This window comes from Oncorhynchus clarkii, chromosome 2, assembly GCF_045791955.1.
Source record: "Oncorhynchus clarkii lewisi isolate Uvic-CL-2024 chromosome 2, UVic_Ocla_1.0, whole genome shotgun sequence".
NCBI lineage: Eukaryota > Metazoa > Chordata > Actinopteri > Salmoniformes > Salmonidae > Oncorhynchus > Oncorhynchus clarkii.
This window is the reverse complement of record NC_092148.1, coordinates 79521516-79545694: the sequence shown is the minus strand read 5'-3', so window position 1 is coordinate 79545694 and position 24179 is coordinate 79521516. Positions and strand designations below refer to the sequence as shown.

The window sequence follows — 24179 nt, the reverse complement described above, 5'->3', positions numbered from 1 at the left end:
AGTAACTACTAACAATTGGATACCACAAAAAATTGGGGAGAAAAGGGGGTAAAAAAAAAAGTTACAAATAACTAAATAAATAATAATAATGATATCATCTGAAATATTTTGTCGTGTTAAGAGATGATGATATTAAATTCTTACAAAACATTTTGTACATAGTGTTCATTTAAGCATATTGCTTATAATTGAAAAATAAAATAAGAGAATGTCATATTTTAATTCTTGATTTCAAAGATTTTCCTCTCAAATCAAATGCTACACATCAAAACACAATTGATTGTTCACATTACCATGTTGACTCTGGGTGTCTTATCAGTTGTAACAGTCCAGACACAGACAGTGGCGTATTGTATGACTGCTTGTCCCAAAGTCTCTAAAAGACCCAAAGCAGTGGACCTGGTTCTGGAGGAAGTAGTAGAAGCAGACATGAAGGATCTGGAGGTGCCAACACAGATGACATTACCAACAGAGATGGCTCTGGCACAGCCGGCACAGCAAAAACAGCCATTGAAACCAGATGAGCCTGAACCGAATCTTCCAAATGTGCCAGTCAACAACCCCATTGCTGGAGGTTGCTGAGACCCCGACAGGCAGGTGGACACTCTTCATAGAGAGCATCAAGAGAGAGGCTGAAGGCCTACAAGGAGTCATACAAGATCAAATATCTCAAAGTAATTTATGTAGAATATCACAGCAGTCTACACACAGTCACTATTTTACACATTGTCTGGCTATGGTGATCCAACAAAAGTTGCATATCTTCTCATTGGGTTAACCAGACTTGTTCCCCCTTCAGTCTAAAGGAGTAAGTTAAATGAGAAATAAAGTTGGCTAAATAAAGTTAGCTTAATATGACATACTAGTAATATCCCAGCAATGTGCACATCTCTGCAGGATGACCCAGGGCTGCGTGGATTTGGTGCGAATGGCGGAGGAGGTGGCCAGACACACAGCTGAGACGGCCATCAGGCAGATGCAAGATACCCAATCAATCAAACTGTCCATTCAAAGCCAGGAAGCCATTCTGGAGGAAGACAAAGACTCAGAGTAAGTTTTCACTCAGGCTTAACATCCTCAGAGTCCCCTGCCTACTCCAGAACAAATGCATAGGCTATCTCCAACCACCTGCCCTACACTTGTATAGCATTTTAAATGTAACATTTATTGGGGTCATGGTTTAAGAGACAACTGGCCATAAATGTGTGAAGTCCCTCCCCTCCTACACATGCCTGTACATGTGTGGGAGGGGAGGTAAGGCTGTCTCATCCCTGTCATGCCCTGAACAGGTTACACATCAAATCAAATCAAGTTTGAAGTTCATTTGTCACGTGCGCCGAATACAACAGGTGTAAATCTTACAGTGTGCTTACTTACAGGCTCTAACCAATAGTGCGAAAAAGGTGTGTGTATGTGGCTAAGTAAAGAAATAAAACAACAGTAAAAAGACATTTGAAAATAAGAGTAGCAAGGCTATATACAGACACCGGTTAGTCAGGCTTATTGAGGTAGTATGTACATGTAGATATGGTTAAAGTGACCATGCATATATAATGAACAGAGAGTAGCAGTAGTGTGAAAAGAGGGGTTGGCGGGTGGTGGGACACAATGCAAATAGTCCGGGTAGCCATTACCTGTTCAGGAGTCTTATGGCTTGGGGGTAAAAACTGTCGAGAAGCCTTTTTGTCCTAGACTTGGCACTCCGGTACCGCATGCCATGCGGTAATAGAGAGAACAGTCTATGACAATTTTTAGGGCCTTCCTCTGACACCGCCTGGTGTAGAGGTCCTGGATGGCAGGCAGCTTTGCCCCAGTGATGTACTGGGCCGTACGCACTACCCTCTGAAGTGCCTTGCTGTTGGAGGTTGAGCAATTGCCGTACCAGGCAGTGATGCAACCAGTCAGGATGCTCTCGATGTTGCAGCTGTAGAACCTTTTGAGGATCTCAGGATCCATGCCAAGTCTTTTTAGTTTCCTGAGGGGGAATAGGCTTTGTTGTGCCCTCTTCACGACCCGGTGACATGTTCCGGCGCATGATCTTAGCTAGCTAGCGTCGCCATGACATCGTCTAGAAGTGTGATTGGGGATTTCTATTGGAGAAGCAGTTTCTGCCTATCTTTACTGTACTGTCTTTGATTTTATCCTCATGAGCATAGCTACGGGAAGTAAGGGTGCTGCAGCACCCCCTGATAAATCACCCCAAAAATTATAATAATATACAAATATATTTTTTGGGGGGTGTATGTTTTTTGCCAAATTAGTGCACTGTGCCTTTATTACTCCTGTATGAGCAGAGAAAAATGCTTGTCAGCAGCTCAGGCTGCGTCAAGATGTCCACTATCATCCCCTGCCAAAGAAAAGGGAAGTAACTGAATTGAATGACTACTGACCCATAGCACTAAATTCCGTCATCATGAAGTGCTTTGAAATTCAAAGACATCACTTCCTCCCTTCCCTACACACTCAACCCTCCAATTCGCCTACCGCTCTCTAAGCTCACCACAAAGCTCACAGCCCTGGGACTGAACTTCTCACTATGCAACTGGGTCCTGGACATCCTGACGGGCTGCCCCCAGGTGGTGAAGGTAGGCAACATTACCTCCTCCACAAATGATCCTCAACATGGAGGCTCCACAAGGGTGCATCCTCAGTCGCCTCATGTATACCCATGACTGTGCGGCCTCACATAGTTCCAACTACATCATCAAGTTCCCTGACGACACGACAGTAGTAGGCCTGATACAATGGCGCCAGAGGAGATCGCTGCCATTTTACGGGCTGCTAACCAACTGTGCTATTTTGTATTTTTTTTTGCATTGTTTGTAACTTATTTTGTAAATAATATTGCTGCTACCGTCTCTTATGACCAAAAATAGCTTCTGGATATCAGAACAGCGATTACACACCTCGAACTGGCAACAATTTTTTTCTTTAATGAGTCCGAAACGAAGGATATACTGCTTCTCCGAGACCATGCCCAAATCTCCGTCATTCATGTGAAGAAAATACAGAAATACAGGGGGCAGAGATCGGGGTGCCTTGTGAGAATATGTTGGCGAGTGGGCAACCTGCCTCTACCATCCGTTCTACTGGAAAATAAATTGGATGATTTCCGCTCAAGACTATCCTACCAATGGGACATTAACTGTAATATCTTATGTTTCGACGACTCTGATAATATTCAGCTGGCTGGGTTTTCTGTACATTGGCAGAACAGTACAGCTACGTCTGGTAACATGAGGGGTGCGGCTGTGTGTCTATTTGTCAATAACAGCTGGTGCGCAAGGTATTAAGGTAATGCTTTCCTGAGGTAGAGTTCCTCATGATAAACTGTAGACCATACTATCTACCAAAGAGTTTTCATCTATAGTTTTTGTAGCCGTCCATTTAACACCACAAACTGATGCCTGCACTAACACTGCACTCAACGAGCTGTATAAGGCCATAAGCAAACAAGAAAATGCTCATCCAGAAGCAGCACTCCTAGTGGCAGAGGACTTTAATGCAGGCAAACTTAAATCCGTTTTACCTCAATTCTACCAGCATGTCACATGTGCAACCAGAGGGAAAAAAAACTCTAGGCCACCTTTACTCCACACACAGAGACGCATACAAAGCTCTCCCTCACCATCCATTTGGCAAATCTGACAATAATTATATCCTCCTGATTCCTGCTTACAATAAAAAACTTAAGCAGGAAGTACCAGTGACTTGCTCAATACGGAAGTGGTCATATGACGCGGATGCTACGGTACAGGACTGTTTTGTTAGCACAGATTGGAATATGTTCAGGTATTCATCCAATTGCATTGAGGAGTATACCACCTCAGTCACCGGCTTCATTAATAAGTGCATCGACGACATCGTCCCCACAGTGACCGTACGTACATATCCCATCCAGAAGCCATGGATTACAGGCAACATCTGCACCGAGCTAAAGGCTAGAGTTGCCGCTTTCAAGGAGCGGGACACTAATCTGGACGCTTATAAGCATTCCCGCTATGCCTTTCGACGAACCATCAAACAGGCAAAGCGTCAATACAGGACCAAGATTGAATCCTCCTCCACCGGCTCTGACGCTCGCCGGATGTGGCAGGGCTTGGAAACTATTACGGACGACGAAGGGAAAACCAGCCGCGAGCTGCCCAGTGACACAGGCCTACCAGATGAGCTAAACGCCGGAGAGGGAGTATAAGTGAGTATAGCCGATGTGAGCAAGACCTTTAAACAGGTCAACATTCACAGGGCTGCGGGGCCAGACGGATTACCAAGTCTGTAATACCTACATGTTTTAAGCAGACCACCTGTACTCCTGTTCACTGCGTGGCTAAGCACGACTCCAACACCATCATTAAGTTTGCTGACGACACAAAAATGGTAGGCCTGATCGCAGGTCACCCGGACTATTTACATTGATAACACCCTTTGTTTATAACTAGCTGTTTGTTATCAATGCATAGTCCATTTCCCGCTGCCTACATGTACAAATTACCTTGACTAACCTGTACCACCTGCACATTAACTCAGTACTGGTGCCTCCTGTATATAGCCTCGGTATTGTTATTTTATTGTGTTATTTATTTATTATTATTTTTTACTTAAGTTTATTAGGTAAATATTTTCTTAACTTGATTTCTTGAACTGCATTGTTGGTTAAGGGCTTGCAGGTAAGTATTTGGAGCATGTGACAAATAACATTTGATTTGATTACCAAAATCAATGAGACAGCCTACAGGGATGAGGTGTCAGGTAAACAACCTCTCCCTCAAAGTCAGCAAAACAAAGGAGCTGATTGTGGACTTCAGGAGGAATCAGGCTGGGCACGCCCCCATCCTCATCAACATGGCCGATGTAGAGATGGTCAAAAACGTCAAGTTCCTTGGCGTACACATTTCCGAGGAGCTGAAATGGTTAAATCACAAGGACACAGATGTGAAGAAGGCACGACAGTGACTCTTTAACCACAGGAGGCTGAAGAAATGTGGCCTGCCCCCTTTGCCCCCTCCCCAACAGACATCCTTCTGAATAGCCACCACTACTCCTAACCCCCCACGCACCCACCTCTTCCTGCTGCTCCCCCATGGACATTTAAATGTTTCTCCCCCCTCCTCAACGTACAATTACCCTGCCTACACCCTAATGGACATTTATATGTATCATTGTCACAGTTGTAAATATGTATATATTATCATAGTTGTTTTATTGTTTCATTCACACCTACACTGTTGGAGCTCGGAGCTTAAGTATTTCACTGTACACTGCAACTTCATCAACGAACCTGTGCATGTGACAAAATACACATATAATCAAAACATTTGTGATGTAATCATAATCACGACATCGCTTCCCCTGGCAACCGCTGGTCCCCTCTCGACGGTTGCGTAGTAACTGAGCGGGTTTCCTGTTTTTCGCTTCGACGCGGGTGAAGGTTTGGGCTCGAGCGAATCCATTGAGAGGTAGACGATTCTCTCTCTATTTCAAAACTTTAAAACACAGCAAAACGTTCGTTGACTTGACAACAGATTCGTTCATGTCGCAAAGATGAGTCTTGGGAGGTAAACTATTACCGAATGCACTCGAAATCTCTTGAGTGTTCAAGTGAGTAGCCTCAAGCCTGCCTTGTCCATATTGCAAGCGAATTGTTTTTGACCATGCGTAGTCTATCAGATGTAACACTTTGAATACACCCGCTGCTAACTGTTTACTGGCAACAAACTAAATGTCTGAAAAATATATTTTGTTTATGTTTAACTTTACACTTATTTCTTCTATTGAATTTTCTTGATTGGCTACTAAACTGGTAGCTGGGTTGATTAGATAATGCACGGTATTAGTAAGATTGGCAAGTGACATGTTGTTCTACCTATGCAGTAGTGTCAGGCGGTTATAGGGGGAGGCATTGGGAGCAACATTTTGCTGTGACCATTGTTCTAAATTAAACACTTTCATTGGAAACACTGGTGCTCCCAACTTTAAAAAGTTAGGAGCACCACATGAAATGTAGGAGGATCTGAAAATACGATTTCATTTTTTGTTGTTGATTGATTGAGGAGTACACCACATCAGTCACTAGCTTCATCAATAAGTGCATCGATGACGTCGTCCCCACAGTGACTGTACGTACATATCACAACTAGAAGTCATGGATTACAGGCAGCATCCGCACTGAACTAAAGGGTAGAGCTGCGGAACTCTAACCCGGAAGTTTATTAGAAATCCCACTATGCCTTCTGACGAATCATCAAACAGGCAAAGCGTCAATACAGGACTAAAATTGAATCATACTACAACGCATTACACTGTCTCTTTAAAAAGTATTGCGATGACAACATGCAAGAGATCTGTCATTCATGCCGTGTTCACATCCTAGTCAGAACTAGGAACTCGGAAATGTCTGACTTGCTAACTGGTTAAAATCAGCATGTGTATAGAGCCCCACAGTGGAGGCGTCATAATATCCATAAAACCCAGCAGTCAAACGGAAATGGTTCCAATAGTTTTTCCACCATTAATTTTCGTCATAGGGGATTAAATAAGGGCTGTGTTTCGTGAAGGCTGAACCTGGTGTGACGTTTTGATAACCATGTAAATCTCTCTTGGATAAGGTGACTTTTATCAATATATTCGGCTCCATTTACACCCAGATTCATTTTGGGGGGGTAAATACAGGCGAATATATTGAAAGTCACGTTGTCCTAGAGAGATTTACACGGTTATCACAACGTCATGCCAGGGTAAGCCTACTGTACACAGCTCTTATTTGAAGTGTTTCTAAAATCCCCCATGGGAAAAATGGTGGAAAAAGATTGGAACCACTCCCCTGTTTGACCGCTAGGTTATATGGGTATTATGACTCATGTGGTACTCTATAACTACAACCAGCTAGCAAGTCTGAAATGTCTGAGTTTCTTAGTTCCGACTAGGATGTGAATGCAGCATCATGCATTGCTATGAGTATTGTTCTAATTTCTATGCCCCAAATGTTTGGATATACTGGTAAAGTTAACAGGCTGTTAGCTAGCTAGCCAATGAGGTAACATGACTGAGTAGTTTTAGAACAACCCACAACATGGCAGTCCGTTTGTCACTAGTTACCACAGTCTCAAATGACTAAACCTTGCCCATTTATTTTCTTAAAAATCGGATTTTAACCTAACCGTAACCTTAACCACACTGTTAACCTTACGCCTAACCTTAAAGCTGCAATATGTAACTTTTTGGGTGACTTGACCACATTCACATAGAAATGTGAGTTATAGAAATGTCATTCTCACTGAAAGAAAATCAAAGTTATTTCTATTGTGGCAGACCAAGGGGTTGGGTCAAAACGTTTACACAGATCAGACACGGACAGAGTAGGATTAGCTCATTTCAAAGGTGTTTATTAAAATAATAATCTAAAAGAAATAGTCTCCAAGAGAACCCTCTCCGGGATACCATCCTTGGTGCTCCGGGTCTTGCTGTGTCCTGTGGGGATTAAACTCCCTCCTGTTACCTCTGGTACCGTCCCCAACTATACGTCAGTCCTTTCCTCCCCCAGTCTCTCCCCTGTGTGCTGCCCTTCTGGCAGCTTTATGGGACTTGTATAGCTGGTGAGGAATCAGCCCTTGATTACTCAACAATCCCCAATCAGCCCCAATTAGTCCTGTCCGGCGATCCGTCAAGACCTGGCACGTCCAGCAGATGGAACCATCGCCTCGTGATGTTTACTCTTGTCTGCCATCAGGCCTCGACGAGTCTCCCCCTGGTGGCTGACCTGCTGTACGCCACATAATGCTTCCCATGCTTAAATTCCGTTTTTGCGTCCTTCCCTTTCGGTTTTGAATACCAGCTTCAAACAGCTGAAAGTACAATATTTTTTGATTATGGACAATATATTTTACAATGGTTTAGATGGTACAATGATTCTCTACACATACTTGCTTGTTTTGTCATATAAACTGAAATTAGGCAAACTATTATAATTTCAGCGACCAGGAAATGCCGGAGCGATTTCTGCTAAGAGCATCTTTCAATGAAGACCAAAAAGCTAATTTTTGTTTTCATGAATTTTTATGATATAGACTATTTTTATTTTGTGGCTGTGGTAACTATTGACAACCCGGCGATCCGCAATAGGAAGATAAAAAAAATTCTGTAGGAAATATATAGGTCAGATCTTTTGACCTGGTTGGGCTAGAAGAAATCCGTTTTCACTGTAATAATGGGGCAACCATGATGCTATCGAATCACTTTCCCCATGCTGTGTTCATTTTTATTTGTTCATATCACTGTATGCACATTTCTTTGATGTGGCCCCTAACTGCACCTGTACTATACAGTAGGTGCCAGGTGTGTCCTGCTGAGGAGGACCCAGTGGAGGCAGCAGAGAGTACCCCTCAGACAGAGCCCAGAGAGGCTGCATCACCCGACATTGAACCAGAACCCCAGGAGGAGCCAGAGCCCCAGAGGGCCTCTCCATCCCCTCGTTCAAGCCCAGAGCCAGAGCGATTCAAGACAGTAGAGCCTGAACCTAAACCAAAGGCCCAGGATGCCAAAGTAGCACCTGAACCGGTGACCCAACAACCACAGGTTTGTTGCAGTCCTCTGCTTTCTAACACCACTACCAAGGTAATGTCAAAGCCATGGTTTTCGTCATAAAAATAATGAAAATAATCATGAAATTAAAATGATAATCTTGTATGGCAGAAGTAGATTATTTGTACAAAAATCTAGTAAGAATCAGGTAAGATACAAATAATGATTTGTACATGTATCTTCTATATCAACATTGAAATGGTGTATGTTTGGCTTTGTATGACAAACACAATCAAATACATGAGTGGCCACTTTCCTACATGGACATTGTATGACATATGTGACAAAATAGATGAGTATGAGTCATCTATGACTATTATATAACAAAAACATGACAATTACCATAAGAAAAATACAATATTAATGCTGGGCTCCTACTGGACAGTTGATATACTGTATCTACAGCTATGCCTTTGGTCAACTATCCAGGATTTTAACCAAGCCCAGCTTATCTTTGATATTTGTCACTGATTACTACCAATGTGCTATCGTGAGAATGATTGTTGAGCGATCTCAACTTAATACCTAAATAGAGTCACTGCTGCTATCAAAAATATATTCTTCTTCCTTCTCCAGTCTTCCTCCTGTCCTCCCTCTCCTCCTCCTCCTGTCCTCCCCACTTCCACCTCTTCTCCTCTTTCTGCTTTCCCCCTTCCTGCTCCTCGCGGCAGACCTTGCTTCTTTGTTCAATAAGTGTGACTTTGCGTGCGTTAATGGCGTCAGACAGTTATATGCAAGTGCTTTGAAATGTGTATGTCTCATGTATATGAGACCTTAGAAGGCTTAGCTTACATGTCTCTTGTATGTTTTGGGGGTGGCAGGTAGCCTAGCGGTTAAGAGCATTGGGCCAGTAACTGAAAGGTCGCTGGTTCGAATCCCCAAGGTGAAAAGGAAAATCTCCCCCTTCACAGTTTTTATATAGTACATGTAACATTTCTGTTATTTCTAAATGTTACCCACCCACATAAGTCAGAAGTTTACATACACTTAGTTTGGAATCATTAAAACTCGTTTTTCAACCACTTCACAAATGTCTTGTTAACAAACTATAGTTTTGGCAAGACGGTTAGGACATCTACTTTGTGCATGACACAAGTCATTTTTCCAACAATTGTTTACAGACAGATTATTTCACTTATAATTCACTCTATCACAAATCCATTGGGTAAGATGTTTACATACACTAAGTTGACTGCCTTTAAACAGCTTGGGAAATTCCAGAAAATTATGTAATGGCTTTAGAAGCTTCTGATAGGCTAATTGCCATAATTTGAGTCAATTAGAGGTGTACCTGTGGATATATTTCAAGACCTACCTTCAAACTCAGTGCCTCTTTGCTTGACATCATGGGAAAATCAAACAAAATCAGCCAAGACATCAGAAAAACAATTGTAGACCTCCACAAGCCTGGTTCATCCTTGGGAGCAATTTCCGAGGTACCACGTTCATCTGTACAAACAATAGTACGCAAGTATAAACACCATGGGACCACACAGCCGTCATACCGCTCAGGAAGGAGAGGCGTTCTGTCTCCTGAAGATGAACGTACTTCGGTACGTAAAGTGCAAATCAATCCCAGAACAACAGCAAAGGACCTTGTGAAGATGCTGGTGGAAACAGGTACAAAAGTATCTATATCGACATAACCTGAAAGGCCACTCAGCAAGGAAGAAGCCACTGCTCCAAAACCGCCATAAAAAAGCCAGACTACGGTTTGCAACTGCACATGGGGACAAAGATTGTACTTTTTGGAGAAATGTCCTCTGGTCTGATGAAACAGAAATAGAACTGTTTGACCAGAATGACCATCGTTATGTTTGGAGGAAAAATGGGAAAGGCTTGCAAGCTGAAGAACACCATCCCAACCGTGAAGCACGGGGGTGGCAGCATCATTTTTGGGGGTGCTTTGCGGTAGGAGGGACTGGTGCACTTCACAAAATAGATGGCATCATAAGAATGGAAAATTCTGTTTATATATTGAAGCAACATCTAAAGACATCAGTCAGGAAGTTAAAGCTTGGTCGCAAATGGGTTTTCCAAATGGACAATGACCCCAAGCATACTTCCAAATTTGTGGCAAAATGGCTTAAGGACAACAAAGTCAAGGTAATGGAGTGGCCATCACAAAGCCCTGACCTCATTCCCATAGACAATTTGTGGGCAGAACTGAAAAGCGTGTGCAAGCAAGGAGGCCTACAAACCCGACTCAGTTACACCAGCTCTGTCAGAAGGGATTATTGTGGGAAGCTTGTGGAATGCTACCCAAAACATTTGACCCAAGTTAAACAATTTAAAGGCAATGCTACCAAATACTAATTGAGTGTATGTAAACTTCTGACCCACTGGGAATGTAATGAAAGAAATAAAGGCTGAAATAAATAATTCTCTCCTATTCTGACATTTCACATTCTTAAAATAAAGTGGTGATCCTAACTGACATAAGACAGGGCATTTTTACTAGGATTAAATGTCAGGAATTGTGAAAAACTGAGTTCAAATTTATTTGGCTAAGGTGTATGTAAACTTCCGACTTCAAATGTAAGTCAGATATTACAAGAATATTCTATGAATGTTCTATTTGTATTTGCTGCCAAATGTATTACTTACAAGTTCCAGGTAGAACATAAAACAATTGTGTTAGGTTCTTCTATATCTTTTCCATTTGGGAAGACTCAACATTTAGCTGTCTCTCTTGAGACTTGTGCACCTGTCACTAAATGCTATTCCCTGCTGTTGTTCTGTCACTCATGGCTGTTCCTGTTCCTCTGCTGCTTCTATGGCTCTGCAGGAGGAGTGGAAGACTGTAGAGGAGGGCAACTGTGGTATTAAGTATTTGCTCATTATAATACAACTGTTTTTATGTTTGAAAGGAGAATATTGTAATCACATTTGAATGCATATCTTCTATATTGGTTTGTAACTTGGTTTGCAAGTCCCATGATGGACCTGGCCAATCTTTCTCTTCGGAGAATGCAGTGACCACAACATGTGTGTGCCTGCATTTTGCTTGGGTGCGTGCATTCATGCTCTCTCACAGTGCTATCTGATGACAGACAATGTGACTGAAGACGCTCACGTCAGAGTGTTCATTTGGATGAGTGTTGTCTTGTGCTGCCTGATTGACGGTGCTGTGCTCTCCTCCCCTGCCAGCTGCGATGCAGTAAAGAGCTGTCTCATGCGTATTCCTCACACGCCTGCGTGCCTCAACAGCTTCAATAACCTGCTGAAAGAGTACAACATCACCACTCCTAAACTTCCCCCCATGCCCCAGCTCCCCACCAACCTCTCCCAGTTCACCTCCCAGGTCACCCAGCTAATGCCCTCTCTCCCCACAGAACTCTCCCAAGAGTTCTTCCAGTACTCTCGGCCATTCACCCAAATGTCCCAGCGTGTCTCCCAACTGCCCCAACAGATCTCTCAACTGCCCCAACAGATGTCCCAACTGCCCCACCAGCTCCAAGTTTAAATACCTCAGCAGTTACCTGGTCTACCCACCAACCTACTCCAGCAGTTATCCAGCTTACCCCAAACCCTGGCCAATCTTCCCAGCCAGATATACAACTTACCTCAGCGAGTGGGATAGTCCTACACCAACGTGCAGAACAGCCTTAAGCCCCAGGATGCCTAAGCAGCAGCAGCAAAACCGGGACCTGGAGTTGGACCGCCTGGTCCGCCAGGTCCCTCTCCAACACCACCCTCCGACTCGCAGCCCCTCACCGTCCTCCCCCAACAGTACCCTAGAGCTGCCCAACGTGCCCTCCTACCCCCGCCTGCCACCCATTAGCCTGTCCAGGCACCTGTCAGGGCTTTTCAACCCCACCTTCCACATCGAGGACGACCCCACGTCCGCTCTACCCTCAGGTGATTCAGCAGCAGCCCACACAGACATCCTGCTCTGCTCTGTTCAATGCTGTGCAGTGTTGCTGTCCTGTGCTGTGATACATTGCTATGATGCTGTGCTGTATTTTGCTGGGCTTGTGTTGCAGTCAGTTGTTCTTTGTTGTTGTTTCTGTCTGTGACATGTCTGTTTTGTATGTACTGTAGCATGTTTCTCAGAAAAACCTAGAAGCTTAGGATCCTGTGGTTCCAGGAAGCTCTTGCTTTAAATGGTCTGTTTGTTCTCTGTATGTTTGTTTGTTATATAATAGTTTCAGCTGTCTATTTTGTGATAGGCAATCCTTCAAGTGGCACTTGAAGCACTGACAAAAATTGAAGAGAGAGTACATTTGTCATTTTGCAGACCCTCTTATCCAGAGCAATTAGGGTTAAGTGTCTTGCTCAAGGGTACATCAACAGATTTTTCACCTAGTCAGCTTGGGGATTCGAACCAGCGGTTACTGGCCCAACGCTCTTAACCGTTTGGCTACCTGCCGCCCAGAGTATTTGACACTTGTAGTGTCCTATTTTGTGTTGACACTTAGAGCGTCTAGTACAGTGGTATTCAAACTTTTTCAATGGGGACTCCATTTTTTCCCCAATAATTTATCGCGACCCCACCCCATAGCAAATCTAATGTCACAGCCTTAAAATCTGTAAATTTGGATTTTTACGTCAACAAATAACCTTAAATTCATTGCATTTTCATCTCTTATCAAAATAACCCATACAATAATCTGTATTTTTGTTGTCCAACCCTCTAAAAAAAACAATATTTTTAAAGGTTTTGTCAACTCCACTGCAGTTCACTAGGGGTCAACTCCCCAACTTTGAATACCACTGCTCTAGTATATATGTGTAGAGTACCACAGTACATAAGCCTTATTACTAGCTGTGTTCCACTGGAGAACAGTTGAGTCACTCAATGTGTTCCTGTTGCTTCCCCAGTGAGCTCCAGGCTCAGTGTGCACCCAGCTGTCAGTGTGGAGGATGTGGATTCCGGCGGAGAGGGAGGAGGGGGCGGAGGGGAGCACCACCGCCACCACATTCCCCAAATCCTTACCCTACAGGACCCCAACTTCAAGACCCTGACCGTACCCGGAGTGTCCAAAACCAGCCGTCAGAGGTGAGCGCATACTCCCAAATGAAATTGCCTCCACATAAAGATATTGTCCAAATATATATATATATATATATAAATAAAGCACATGACTGCTGTCTCTTAATACTACTATTACTACTGCAATTTATTTCCCAACCTCTGATATCCTCTAAATTGGTGTTTTCTTTTTTCCTTCTATATTGCTTTGGTCAACAGTAAAGTTGCTGAAAAAGAGTAAGAATGGAGAACGTCTATAAAATACAGTGCATCTTAGTTTATAGACTGTATTTCTATTTTATTTTGTTGATTGAAAGCCCCCCCCCCCCACACTCCCAACCTCTTTAGACAGTGTTTAGTGTCCCTTTACTTGTCCATCTACTGTCTGTCTCTCAGTAGCATGTTCATCTATGTTTGTAGTCTTTTGTTCTGCTCTGTTTTATTGTGTTGTGTTGCTGTGCTGTTCTATCTTGTGCTGTTTTCTGTTGTTATGTGTCTGTTCTGTAGTCTGATACCGCTGCGAGTTATGTCAATAGTAAGTGCAATAAATGGATAAGTAAGTACAACAAGAGTATCTTGCACTATCTTCAACCTGTCATCTGGTTGTGTGTTCCGTCTGTGACTAATTGTATGAATGCTGTTAGTGATTGTTGTCATTGTGATTTTCTATCTCTCCCATCTCATTCTGTTTCTCACACACACACACACATACTTCCCTGCCCCTGTTGATGGAACCATGGACTGACCTAGTGAGAAGAAACCCAAGAATATCTGGACCAATATGTAAGATGTGTAATCATTGTCACACCAAGGATCCATTCAACCATCAACATTCATCCCATCATCAGAAATGCACCTGTCATGTGTGTTCCCTCTCTGGCCTCTAGGTGACCAGGCTGCTCGTCACGGCGCACACCTGTCACCAGCGTTTACGCGCATAATGACACTCACCTGGACTCCATCACCTCCTTGATTTACCTGTCCTTTATATGTCACTCCCTTTGGTTTCTTCCCCAGTCGTCATTGTTGCTGTTTCATGTCGGTGCGCTGTTTGTGTTTCTTGTTTTGTTAATTTATTAATTAAATGTATTCAGTCCCTGAATTTGCTTCCCGACTCTCAGAGTACATCGTTACATCACCCTTACTATATCCTCACTCCTTCACCCCTTCCTAACCTGTGTGGTTCTCTGTAAAAATGTATACTGCTTGAAAAAGCTGATGCTCAAGATTGTTCAGGGCCTCATTCAGTGTACATGAGATTTGTGTTGAATGTTCAGACAACATAATTTCACCATGTTCCACATACTGTATTCCCTATACTGCCATTCCCTTCCTGTGTAAACTGTAATGCTCCGTGGTAAGGCCAGGACTGCAGGGAGCACTCTAATAACAGAGCAGGTTCCAAATGATAGCAGCCTTAGTTTTTCCATCTGTCTGTGTATCAGGCACTGCTACAGTGTAATTCCCTGCCTCCCCTCCACAGAAAGAAGTTGTACTCTCAGAGTGAGGAGGATGAAGAGGAGATGGAGATCGCAGTGAGGGCATGGCCTAGCCAGTCCAGCATCCTCAGTGGAGACGATGGGTGAATACGGATACCTCCACATCACAACTGTTAGCTAGCTACATATGTCTACTGCACAAAATGTGTTAGTCGTTGGGTATCGACAATGTGGTCAGAATAGCCTTTCTCATACTATCAGTGAATGTCTTGAGAAAGGTCATATTGACTGAAATTCAGGCACAATAAAGGTGCAGAAATAAAAATGTGTGTACGGGAGACATTTTCCATTTTCACTGTGCTTTTATTCACACCAACACAAGTGTTGTTATATTCACTTCAAAATAACATTGATGTGTGGTTTCAGGGAAACTGTTTGGTGTGTGTGTGTGTGTGTTAATTACCTATGGATGTTTTGTGTTTGAAGGCTAAAGGAGCGCCCTGCGTCTTCCGCTAGCCAGGCCAGCTACGTGGTGAATGAGCGCCTACAGGAGCTGGTCAAGATGTTTAAGGAGAGGACAGAAAGGGCCAAAGAGAAACTCATAGACCCAGATCACTCTGATGATGACAGTCCAACTGCCTGTGGGTAACACATAACAGTTACACTCAGGTCTGGTCATGTGCTCAATGTCCAATGTACACATGCCACAAATACAGTTACAAACACACATGGCTTACAGACAATGGGCCTGATTTTGACAATGCTAGCAACAAGGGAGCAAAAAAAAGAAGAAATACTAATACTCTCTATGCTTGTAGTTAAATTTTCTTAAAAACCTGACAGGCAGCAGTAATCTGCACACTGTTAGAATGCAACACAGTAGATACACAAGGGACTGAATTGTATCAGTTGTCTTGAATTACGAAGCAACCTCATTCGTTCCATAACTAAGAAAGACACCTGTTGTGAAAGGTTACACTTAGGTGCAAGAACTTGACGTACCCAGTTGCGGACCACTTTTTGGAAGCTAACCACTCTATATTTTGTCCCTTCGCTATTTCGGCATCTAATACGTCACCCTTCCTAGAAGAGGGGGTGACCTTGAGAATTTATTGTTAAAAAGAGAGGCCGCCTGGATCTTTAATTTAAAGACCCTTGCTCCCTTCGGTCTCGGCGTAGACTTTGATCTGAAGCCATTCTTGTGATTATGTTTTTGCTATCCATTGTAAATAATGTTTGTAGGCATATGTAACCAAATGATATCTATAATCTTATGTTAACCATTCATGCTTTTTTATATGTTCTATTTATATTTCTAAATCAACCAATGAAATCAAGCAACAGCCAGCCATGATTACAGACACCTGTGTGTGTTCCTTTCAAAATATACTGAACAAAAATATAAACACAACATACAACAATTTGAATGAGTTACAGTTCACATAAGGAAATAAGTCAAATAAATTATTTAGGCCCTAATCTATGGATTTCACATGACTGAGAAGGGGTGCAGCCATGGGTGGGCCCGGGAGGGCATAGGCCCACCCACTGGGGAACCAGGCCCAGCCAATCAGAATTTGTTTTTCTCCACGAAAGGGCTTTATTACAGACAGAAATAATCATCAGTTTCATCAGCTATCCGTGTGGCTGGTCACAGACAATCCTGCAGGTGAAGAAGCCGGAAGTGAAGGTCCTTGGCTGGCGTGGCTGCGCGTGATCTGCGGTTGTGAGACTGGTTGGACGTACGGTCAAACTCTCTAAAACGACATTGGAGGCGGCTTATGGTAGATAATTTAATGTTAATTTATCTGGCAACAACTCTAGTGGACATTCCTGCAGTCAGCATGCCAATTGCACGTTCCCTTAACTTGAGACATCTGTGGCATTGTGTTGTGACAAAACTGCCTTTTATTGTCCCCATCACAAGGTGTACCTGTGTAATGATCATGCTGTTTAATCAGCTTCTTAATATGCCACACCTGTCAGGTGGATGGATTATCATGGCAAAGGAGAAATGCTCACTAACAGGGATGTAAACAAATTTGTGCCCAAAATTTGAGAGAAATAAGCTTTTTGTGCATATGGAACATATTTTATTTCAGCTCATAAAACATGGGACCAACACTTTACATGTTGCGTTTATATTTTTGTTCAGTATATATAAACTAGTGACCCGCAGTGTTTGTCATTGTACACTGAAAACAGCTTGGCTCTCAAAATTTTGGTTATAAAATTATTGCATCTGAGCTCCTAGAGTGAGGCCCTCCTTTTTCTTTTTCAAGTGAAGGGTTACAGTACCTTTTATTTCCAGGTGCAAACCCACAGCCAAACATATCAAAACTCGGACCGTCCGCTCACATACAGGTGAGCTGCATCAGCACAACCCGACCTTTCACCTCTGACCCGTGACTCTCCTCTGCTCTTTCACCTGCAGCCCCTGCGAGAGTTCCAACACCACCTCCTGCGCCTCCAGAGGAGCTGAAGGAGGAGGAGATAGAGGAGCAGCAACCCAAGCCTAGATTATGCTGCAAGGTGATGCCTCCTCGCTGGATCAGAGCTCTGCTGCACTACCGCTTCCCCGCTAGCATCGACCCCTTCACCAGTGAGCTCCCCTCCGCCTAGCATTCACTATCTCCTCCTCCTTTAACCCTCCTCTCTTCCCCCTGCTTTCCTCCTCCTATTCTTGTATTAATCTCTCCTCCTTCTCTATTACTTTTTCTACTCCAATTTTGTCATCTCCTGATGGTTGTCACTAGTTACCACACCCACAGTCAAAATTGGCTACATTGTAAAAATTCCTGAAAACAGACATTTGCTTTTTGGTCTTAATTTAAGGTTAAGAATAGACAAGGTTAGCAGTGTGGTTAAGGTTAGGTTTAAAATCAGATTTTAAGAAGAGAAATTGTAGAAATAGGTGGGGTTTAGCCATAATTATGACTTTGTGGCTCTGGTAACTAGTCACAACCTCCTGCTTTGATCTGAACGTTAGTTTGGCTACGTTAGTGACCTAATTTGTTGATCTTTGTCATACCTGCTCTTTCTTTTGCTTTATGGGGATGATGCATCTCTCTCTCTAGATCTGGTCTATGTGCTGTGGCTGTTTTTCATCACCTTGGCGTGGAACTGGAACATGTGGCTTATCCCGGTGCGCTGGGCCTTCCCCTACCAGACCCCCAGTAACATCTACCTGTGGCTACTCACTGACTATCTGTGTGACCTCATCTACATCCTGGACATCCTGGTCTTCCAGCCCCGCCTGCAGTTTGTCCGCAGTGGAGACATAGTGGTGAGATTGAGACTACAATTGTGAAATGTCCCTATTTTGGCATTCTAATGAGACCATGTTGCCAGACGAGGGGTTACATCTCAAATGGATTTTCCAGATACACACACAGAAATACACGTGTCAAAATCATTGATGTATGTGTTTTTTGTTTGTTCTCATTGCAGTTTGACAAAAAGGACATGAGAGTGAATTACATGAAAACCTTCCGGTTCAAGGTAAGGTTTCACTTCAAAATGATTTTGCAGTGTTCACTACTGAATGACTACTCCGTGGCCTTCTAGTTAGAATGTATGCCCTGAGATTGGAAGGTTGTGAGTTCAATCCCTGGCTGAGTCATACCAAAGACTGTAAATATGGGATCTGATGAGTCTCTGCCTGGCACTCAGCATTAAGGAGATAGTTTTGGGGTAAGGCCCTGTGATAGACTAGCATCCTGCCCAGGGTGTGTACTTGTACATTAAGCTGCCTCACGCTACTTACTACTGAATAGCTTTGAGAAAGATGTTTTTTAGCCATGTGATGATGTCAGTTTATTTACAGACAATGTCTCTGACTGTGTTTCTCTGGGTTACAGATGGATGTCATCAGTCTTGTTCCACTGGAGTTGTTCTATTTTAAAACTGGGATCAACCCACTCCTCCGCTTCCCACGACTACTAAAGGTAAAGCTTACCTGCCACCTGTGTGGTCTACCTGGGTTGACTGTGATATAGAGCTGAGATTAACCAAAAGTTATCGGCACTGATCACTTATCGCAGGCATTTTGCCGATATCGTTCATTACAATAAGTAGCCTATACTAGAACGTTTGAAATGAAATAAGTTCACTAATAAGGATGATTTGTTAATTGGACAATTGATGGCTACTGTGAAACATACCATCATGTTATTCAGACTGTTATTCAGACAGCAATTAAATTGTCATCTTTCCTCCATTCTCCAGATAATGTCTTTCTTTGAGTTCAACGACCGTCTTGAGGGCATCCTTACCAAAGCCTACGTTTACAGGTGAGCACAATCAACTTGTTACATTTTTAGCACAGTATTTTATCTGCATCATCATGCTCAGGTCACAATTAATAGGATTATATGGGCAGGGGGACCTGATCCTAGATAAGCACTCCTATTCTGAGACTCAGGCCCTGGTCTTTCTTAGGGACATGAGGGGCAGCTCAGTATGTAAAAGCCACTCTCTCTCTCCTTCTGTCTGGTTTGATCAGAGTGATCCGGACCACCACCTACCTGCTGTACTGCCTGCACTGTAATGCCTGTCTGTACTACTGGGGCTCTGCGTATGAAGGTCTGGGCTCCACGCAGTGGGTCTATGACGGACAGGGCAACAGGTGTGAGGATTCACCTTCAATAAACTTATATTCATCATAATCATACCTTCACACTATCATTGAATTGTCCCTGCAATCATGTTTTTCAGTTACATCCGCTGCTACTACTTTGCTGTGAAGACCCTGATCACCATTGGTGGACTGCCGGACCCCACAACGCTCTTTGAAATCATCTTTCAGCTCATAAACTACTTTGTTGGAGTGTTTGCCTTTTCCATCATGATTGGACAGGTTGGTTACCACATTACCAATAGCTGTGTATAATGTCAAATATGATCATGTGTTTAAGGATGAAATATCTAGATTTGTTGATTGATAAGACTTGTTATCTAGCTCTGAATCATTATCTGAACATCTGTTCTATTATAAGCTAATTATAGTGTTGGCTGTTGTGATTAGTGCCAACTCCTGATTGGCCAATGACCGTATCTTTCAGATGAGAGATGTGGTTGGTGCAGCCACAGCAGGACAGACGTACTACAGAGCATGCATGGACAACACTGTCAAATACATGGCCTCCTACCGTATCCCTAAAGACGTGCAGAACCGGGTTAAAACCTGGTACAACTACACCTGGCAGTCCCAGGGCATGCTGGGTAGGCACATGTTACTTTGTGCTGTGTTGTTTTGCTGCATTGTGCTGCATTGCCTTGTGTTGCGTTGTGTTTACTCTCTATTTGTGTCTGTCTCTATACAGATGAACAGGAGCTTCTGGTTCAGCTCCCAGACAAGATGAGGCTGGACATCGCTGTGGATGTCAACTATGACATTGTCAGTAAAGTGTCTCTCTTCCAGGTGCGTAAGTCTTAGGGCCTCTTCAGGCTGTCTCAGAACACAGAAGATTTGACAAGCTCTATCTCTCTGTAGTTCTCACTCAGCCCTACTTCTCCCTCTCAGGGTTGCGATAGACAGATGATCTTTGACATGCTGAAGAGACTGAGGTCTGTTGTTTACCTCCCAGGGGACTATGTCTGCAAAAAGGTAAAGGTTAAAGCCACCTATCTATCTTGTTTGTGTCCGCGCGCATGCGCGTGTGCGCGAGCGTGCTTCTCTATTTGAATGTATTTAATGTGTAGTTTGTATGCACTCTGCGTCTTCTTTGTGTAAGGTAAACTGTTAAGAGCAGGAGATGTCTGACTGTCGCTCTGTGTTTCAGGGTGAAGTTGGGCGGGAAATGTACATCATCAAAGCTGGAGAGGTGCAGGTGGTGGGCGGGCCAGATGGGAAGACTGTGTTTGTCACACTGAGGGCGGGATCAGTGTTTGGGGAAATCAGGTGAGCATGATGTCAGGTCTGACGTATGCTCTTTGTTTCACTGAAGCAAGCACACACATTTTCTTCAGGAAATGTACTTTTTCTAGTTGGATTTCTTCTCTTTGGGTTGAAAGCTTGCTAGCAGTTGGTGGAGGGAACAGGAGAACAGCAAACGTGGTGGCTCATGGCTTCGCCAACCTGTTCATCCTGGACAAGAAGGACCTCAATGAGATTCTAGTGCATTACCCCGAGTCCCAGAAGCTGCTCCGCAAGAAGGCCAGGTTAGACAGGGGAATAAAGACTACTATTCAGTTCACCATTTTTCATGTATAAGAATTTGTGATTGTTTGTTGTTTCCGGAATCAGGAAGATGCTCACGAAAGATAAGAAGCCTCAGAAGGAGCCGGCCCGGGTGATCCCTCCTCGAACAGTCACGCCCAAGCTATTCAAAGCTGCTCTGGATGTGGCGCATCAGAAAACAGGCCTCAAAGGGACCCTCTCCAAGATTAAGGAGAAGATCAACAAATCCAGCGTTTCTCTACAGGTATGGAATTTGCTGTATAAAAAAATAAAAAAGTTTAAACACCCACATTATCTACACACACACTTGTATGCTCTGAATGAGTTAACCTCCCAGTTTCCCCACAGCCCTCCATGTCCTCCTCCCTGCCTCCCTTGTCCCCAGTCTCTCCAGTCTCCAGTTTGGACCCAGAGCGCAAGGCTGACGCCACGTCACCAACCTTAGACAGCTCCACGCTGCTCTGCCCCGTCTCCCATTGTCACGGAGATGAGACACTCTCCAAGGAGCAGGGCCATGTGGAGGGAGAAGTTGCAGGAGAGAGTGGGAAGAAGAAAGAAAAGAGAAAGGCATGAGTTGTCTCCAAAAGCTTTAAAAGCTGTCTTCATGTGGAGAAAGGGATGCACTTTTTTGTCCCTCTGTACTCTACTGCAGAGAGGGAGACCAGAGAGAGAAGAGCCATGGTTCCTAAAGATCATCCAATTATGTCTCAAGAGTCACAGACTCAGTTTCTGTTCCTTTATACCCATAGACTCTTCTTTTAGCTAACCCTTTGATACTCAGTACACTGAGTTTACCAAATTTGGAACACCTTCCTAATATTGAGTTCAACCGCCCCCTTTCACCCTCAGAACAGACTCAATTTCTCATGGCATGGACTCTACAAGGTGTCGAAAGCATTCCACAGGGATACTGGCCACTGTTGACTCCAATGCTTCCCACAGTTGTGTCAAGTTGGCTGGATGTCTTTTGGGTGGTGGACGATTCTTGATACACACGGGAAACTGTTGAGTGTGAAACCCAGTGTTGCAGTTCTTGACACAAACCGGTGCGCCCAGCACCTACTACCATATCCCGTTCAAAGGCACTTAAATATGTTGTCTTGCCGATTCACAATCTGAAAGGCACACATACACAATCCATGTCTCAATTGTCGCAAGGCTTAAAAATCCTTTAACCTGTTGCCTCCTCTTCATCTACACTGATTGAAGTGGATTTAATAAGGGATCATAGCTTTCACCTGGATTCACCTGGTCAGTTTATGTAATGCAAAGAGCAGGTGTTCTTAATGTTGTTTTGTATACTCAGTGTATAGGGCCTAGGCGACCTCATTCCACAGGGATGGAGAAACGGGTGCTAAACGGATGTCTTTGATATTGCAGTATATGTTTGTGTTTACAATCCCAGAGGTAAATGTACCAATCAGCAATAATTGACACAGACATCATCTCATCAGGGGTATGACAAGGTGGTCACCCAGGGTACAGCTGTGTGTGTGGGGGAGGTCCTCTCCCAAGTCTTCTGTTCTGTCTGTTTTGGAAAAACAAATGCCTTCTAAACCCTCGTTTTTGTTCCTTTTAATCCTTTTTTAAAATGTATTCATTCAGTGAGCGGGGGGTGTGAATGGGAAATACTATAAAAATGTTGGAATCTGAGGAAAGATTTTGAAATGTTTACGTTTTGTAAAGATGACCAGTTATTTATAGTTTTTTTCAATGGAATGTTATTATTGCCTTATTTTTCATGGCCCTTGATAGTGTTTCTGGGGTGAATGGGTCAATTATGTAGATATTTTTCATCTGAAAATGTTGAAATGAGTGTACAATTTTTATAACGGTCAGCTTATATGTCAATGTACATATTGTTTTGTATGCAGAAAGGTAGAAGTGCAGCTAATAATTTAATCAAGACTGGTAAACTGTCAATCATGAGTTCACCATGCCAGACAATCAAAGATTTACTTTTAGTCGGCAGCTATACCTTACAAAATCATTTTGAATTTAGCTGAACAAATGACAGTTACAACAGCTTTTGACACTGATGGGTATGTTTAAAATAACACGTATGTTTAAAATGACTGTTTATTTTAAAAAATACTAACTTGACAGATCAGAAGACGACTCATGTCCACAATTTATACATGAGCAGTACATGTTTTTATGTTAGAGGTTTTCTTATCTGTTGGATTTACTTTTTAATCATACTGTTAACCAAATGCTGTTTTCAAAATTTTGTAAATAGGAAAATACTTAAACCCCTGAATGTAGTTTTTCAGGAAGCAATGCAAGGTGTAACATAATTGTATAGATTCTAAATTCACCAATGGAATACATAGGGTCTATAAACCAGCTACCGAAACTGCCAGACAATGTGTAGCTTGTATGTGAATATTGTTATGTTGGTTGTTGATGACCTTCTTTGTGTATATAGTGTAGGTGACAAAAGCTGTCATGCAACAGATGCTGAGAAAAAAACTTTTGTGATACACCTGCTTTTAATAGATGGGTTAGCTAACGATGTTCACGCTTCAATGGGGCAGAAGTCCATGAGTTGTTGTGATTCTGGATCGCCAGGTAGCTACCAACAATGACAAGAAACTGCCATGTGGGGTATCGCGAGTGACCTGTTTCATTTTGTTCTTGATGCCATGTCTTGTTTTGGCTGATTTCATGTCAATGCTAATATGGCTCAAATTCACTACCTAGCTAACCAACAACAGTTATCAAATGCTCATTGTGCAAATATATTTATGTTTTCAATAAACATTGGAGACAATATAGTTTACATTGTCAACAATTTAAGCCAACTGTTTTGCCTCATAGTTGCGCAGGAGTTGATTATGTTTAAGTGATAATGCCCGAGAAGCCGGCGTTTGGAGAATATATTGGCACGGTGTTGTTAGGCCCGAGATAAAGTCGAGGGCTGACAAACCGTGCCAATATATCCTCAGAACACCGGCTTCGAGGGATTAACACTTTGGATTGTTTACTATTTTGTACATTGTAGAAT

General features: G+C 43.1%; 2 protein-coding genes across 2 annotated transcripts in view; both read left to right on the top strand.

The window, feature by feature from the left end:
* Positions 1 to 23966, top strand: part of LOC139378261 (cyclic nucleotide-gated channel beta-1-like) — a 43644-nt gene extending 19678 nt beyond the window's left edge. Inside the window, exons 14-33 of the mRNA XM_071120561.1 lie at positions 320 to 574; positions 11893 to 12438; positions 13402 to 13579; positions 13772 to 13789; positions 15036 to 15134; positions 15478 to 15632; positions 17426 to 17593; positions 18069 to 18277; positions 18442 to 18492; positions 18852 to 18938; positions 19219 to 19283; positions 19496 to 19618; positions 19708 to 19849; positions 20055 to 20214; positions 20316 to 20413; positions 20516 to 20599; positions 20775 to 20893; positions 21007 to 21153; positions 21239 to 21416; positions 21521 to 23966. Coding sequence (XP_070976662.1) covers positions 320 to 574; positions 11893 to 12438; positions 13402 to 13579; positions 13772 to 13789; positions 15036 to 15134; positions 15478 to 15632; positions 17426 to 17593; positions 18069 to 18277; positions 18442 to 18492; positions 18852 to 18938; positions 19219 to 19283; positions 19496 to 19618; positions 19708 to 19849; positions 20055 to 20214; positions 20316 to 20413; positions 20516 to 20599; positions 20775 to 20893; positions 21007 to 21153; positions 21239 to 21416; positions 21521 to 21745 — 3107 coding nt within the window. The 3' untranslated portion in view covers positions 21746 to 23966. The remainder of the gene's footprint in view (positions 1 to 319; positions 575 to 11892; positions 12439 to 13401; positions 13580 to 13771; positions 13790 to 15035; positions 15135 to 15477; positions 15633 to 17425; positions 17594 to 18068; positions 18278 to 18441; positions 18493 to 18851; positions 18939 to 19218; positions 19284 to 19495; positions 19619 to 19707; positions 19850 to 20054; positions 20215 to 20315; positions 20414 to 20515; positions 20600 to 20774; positions 20894 to 21006; positions 21154 to 21238; positions 21417 to 21520) is intronic.
* On the top strand, positions 913 to 11897 carry LOC139374487 (procyclic form-specific polypeptide-like). The gene is made up of 4 exons (XM_071115503.1): positions 913 to 1050; positions 8322 to 8571; positions 11366 to 11399; positions 11728 to 11897. The coding sequence occupies exons 1-4, from the start codon at positions 929 to 931 to the stop codon at positions 11739 to 11741; spliced, it is 420 nt and encodes a 139-aa protein (XP_070971604.1). The 5' UTR covers positions 913 to 928; the 3' UTR covers positions 11742 to 11897.
* Positions 23967 to 24179: the final 213 nt, after the last annotated feature.

Bases quoted from the DNA above. Each gene is read 5' to 3' on its own strand.
- LOC139374487 (XM_071115503.1), top strand. From the start codon at position 929: ATGGCGGAGGAGGTGGCCAGACACACAGCTGAGACGGCCATCAGGCAG. The intron at 1,051-8,321 runs GTAAGTTTTCAC...TGTACTATACAG, and splicing joins GAGGAAGACAAAGACTCAGA to TAGGTGCCAGGTGTGTCCTG. The intron at 8,572-11,365 runs GTTTGTTGCAGT...ATGGCTCTGCAG, and splicing joins CGGTGACCCAACAACCACAG to GAGGAGTGGAAGACTGTAGA.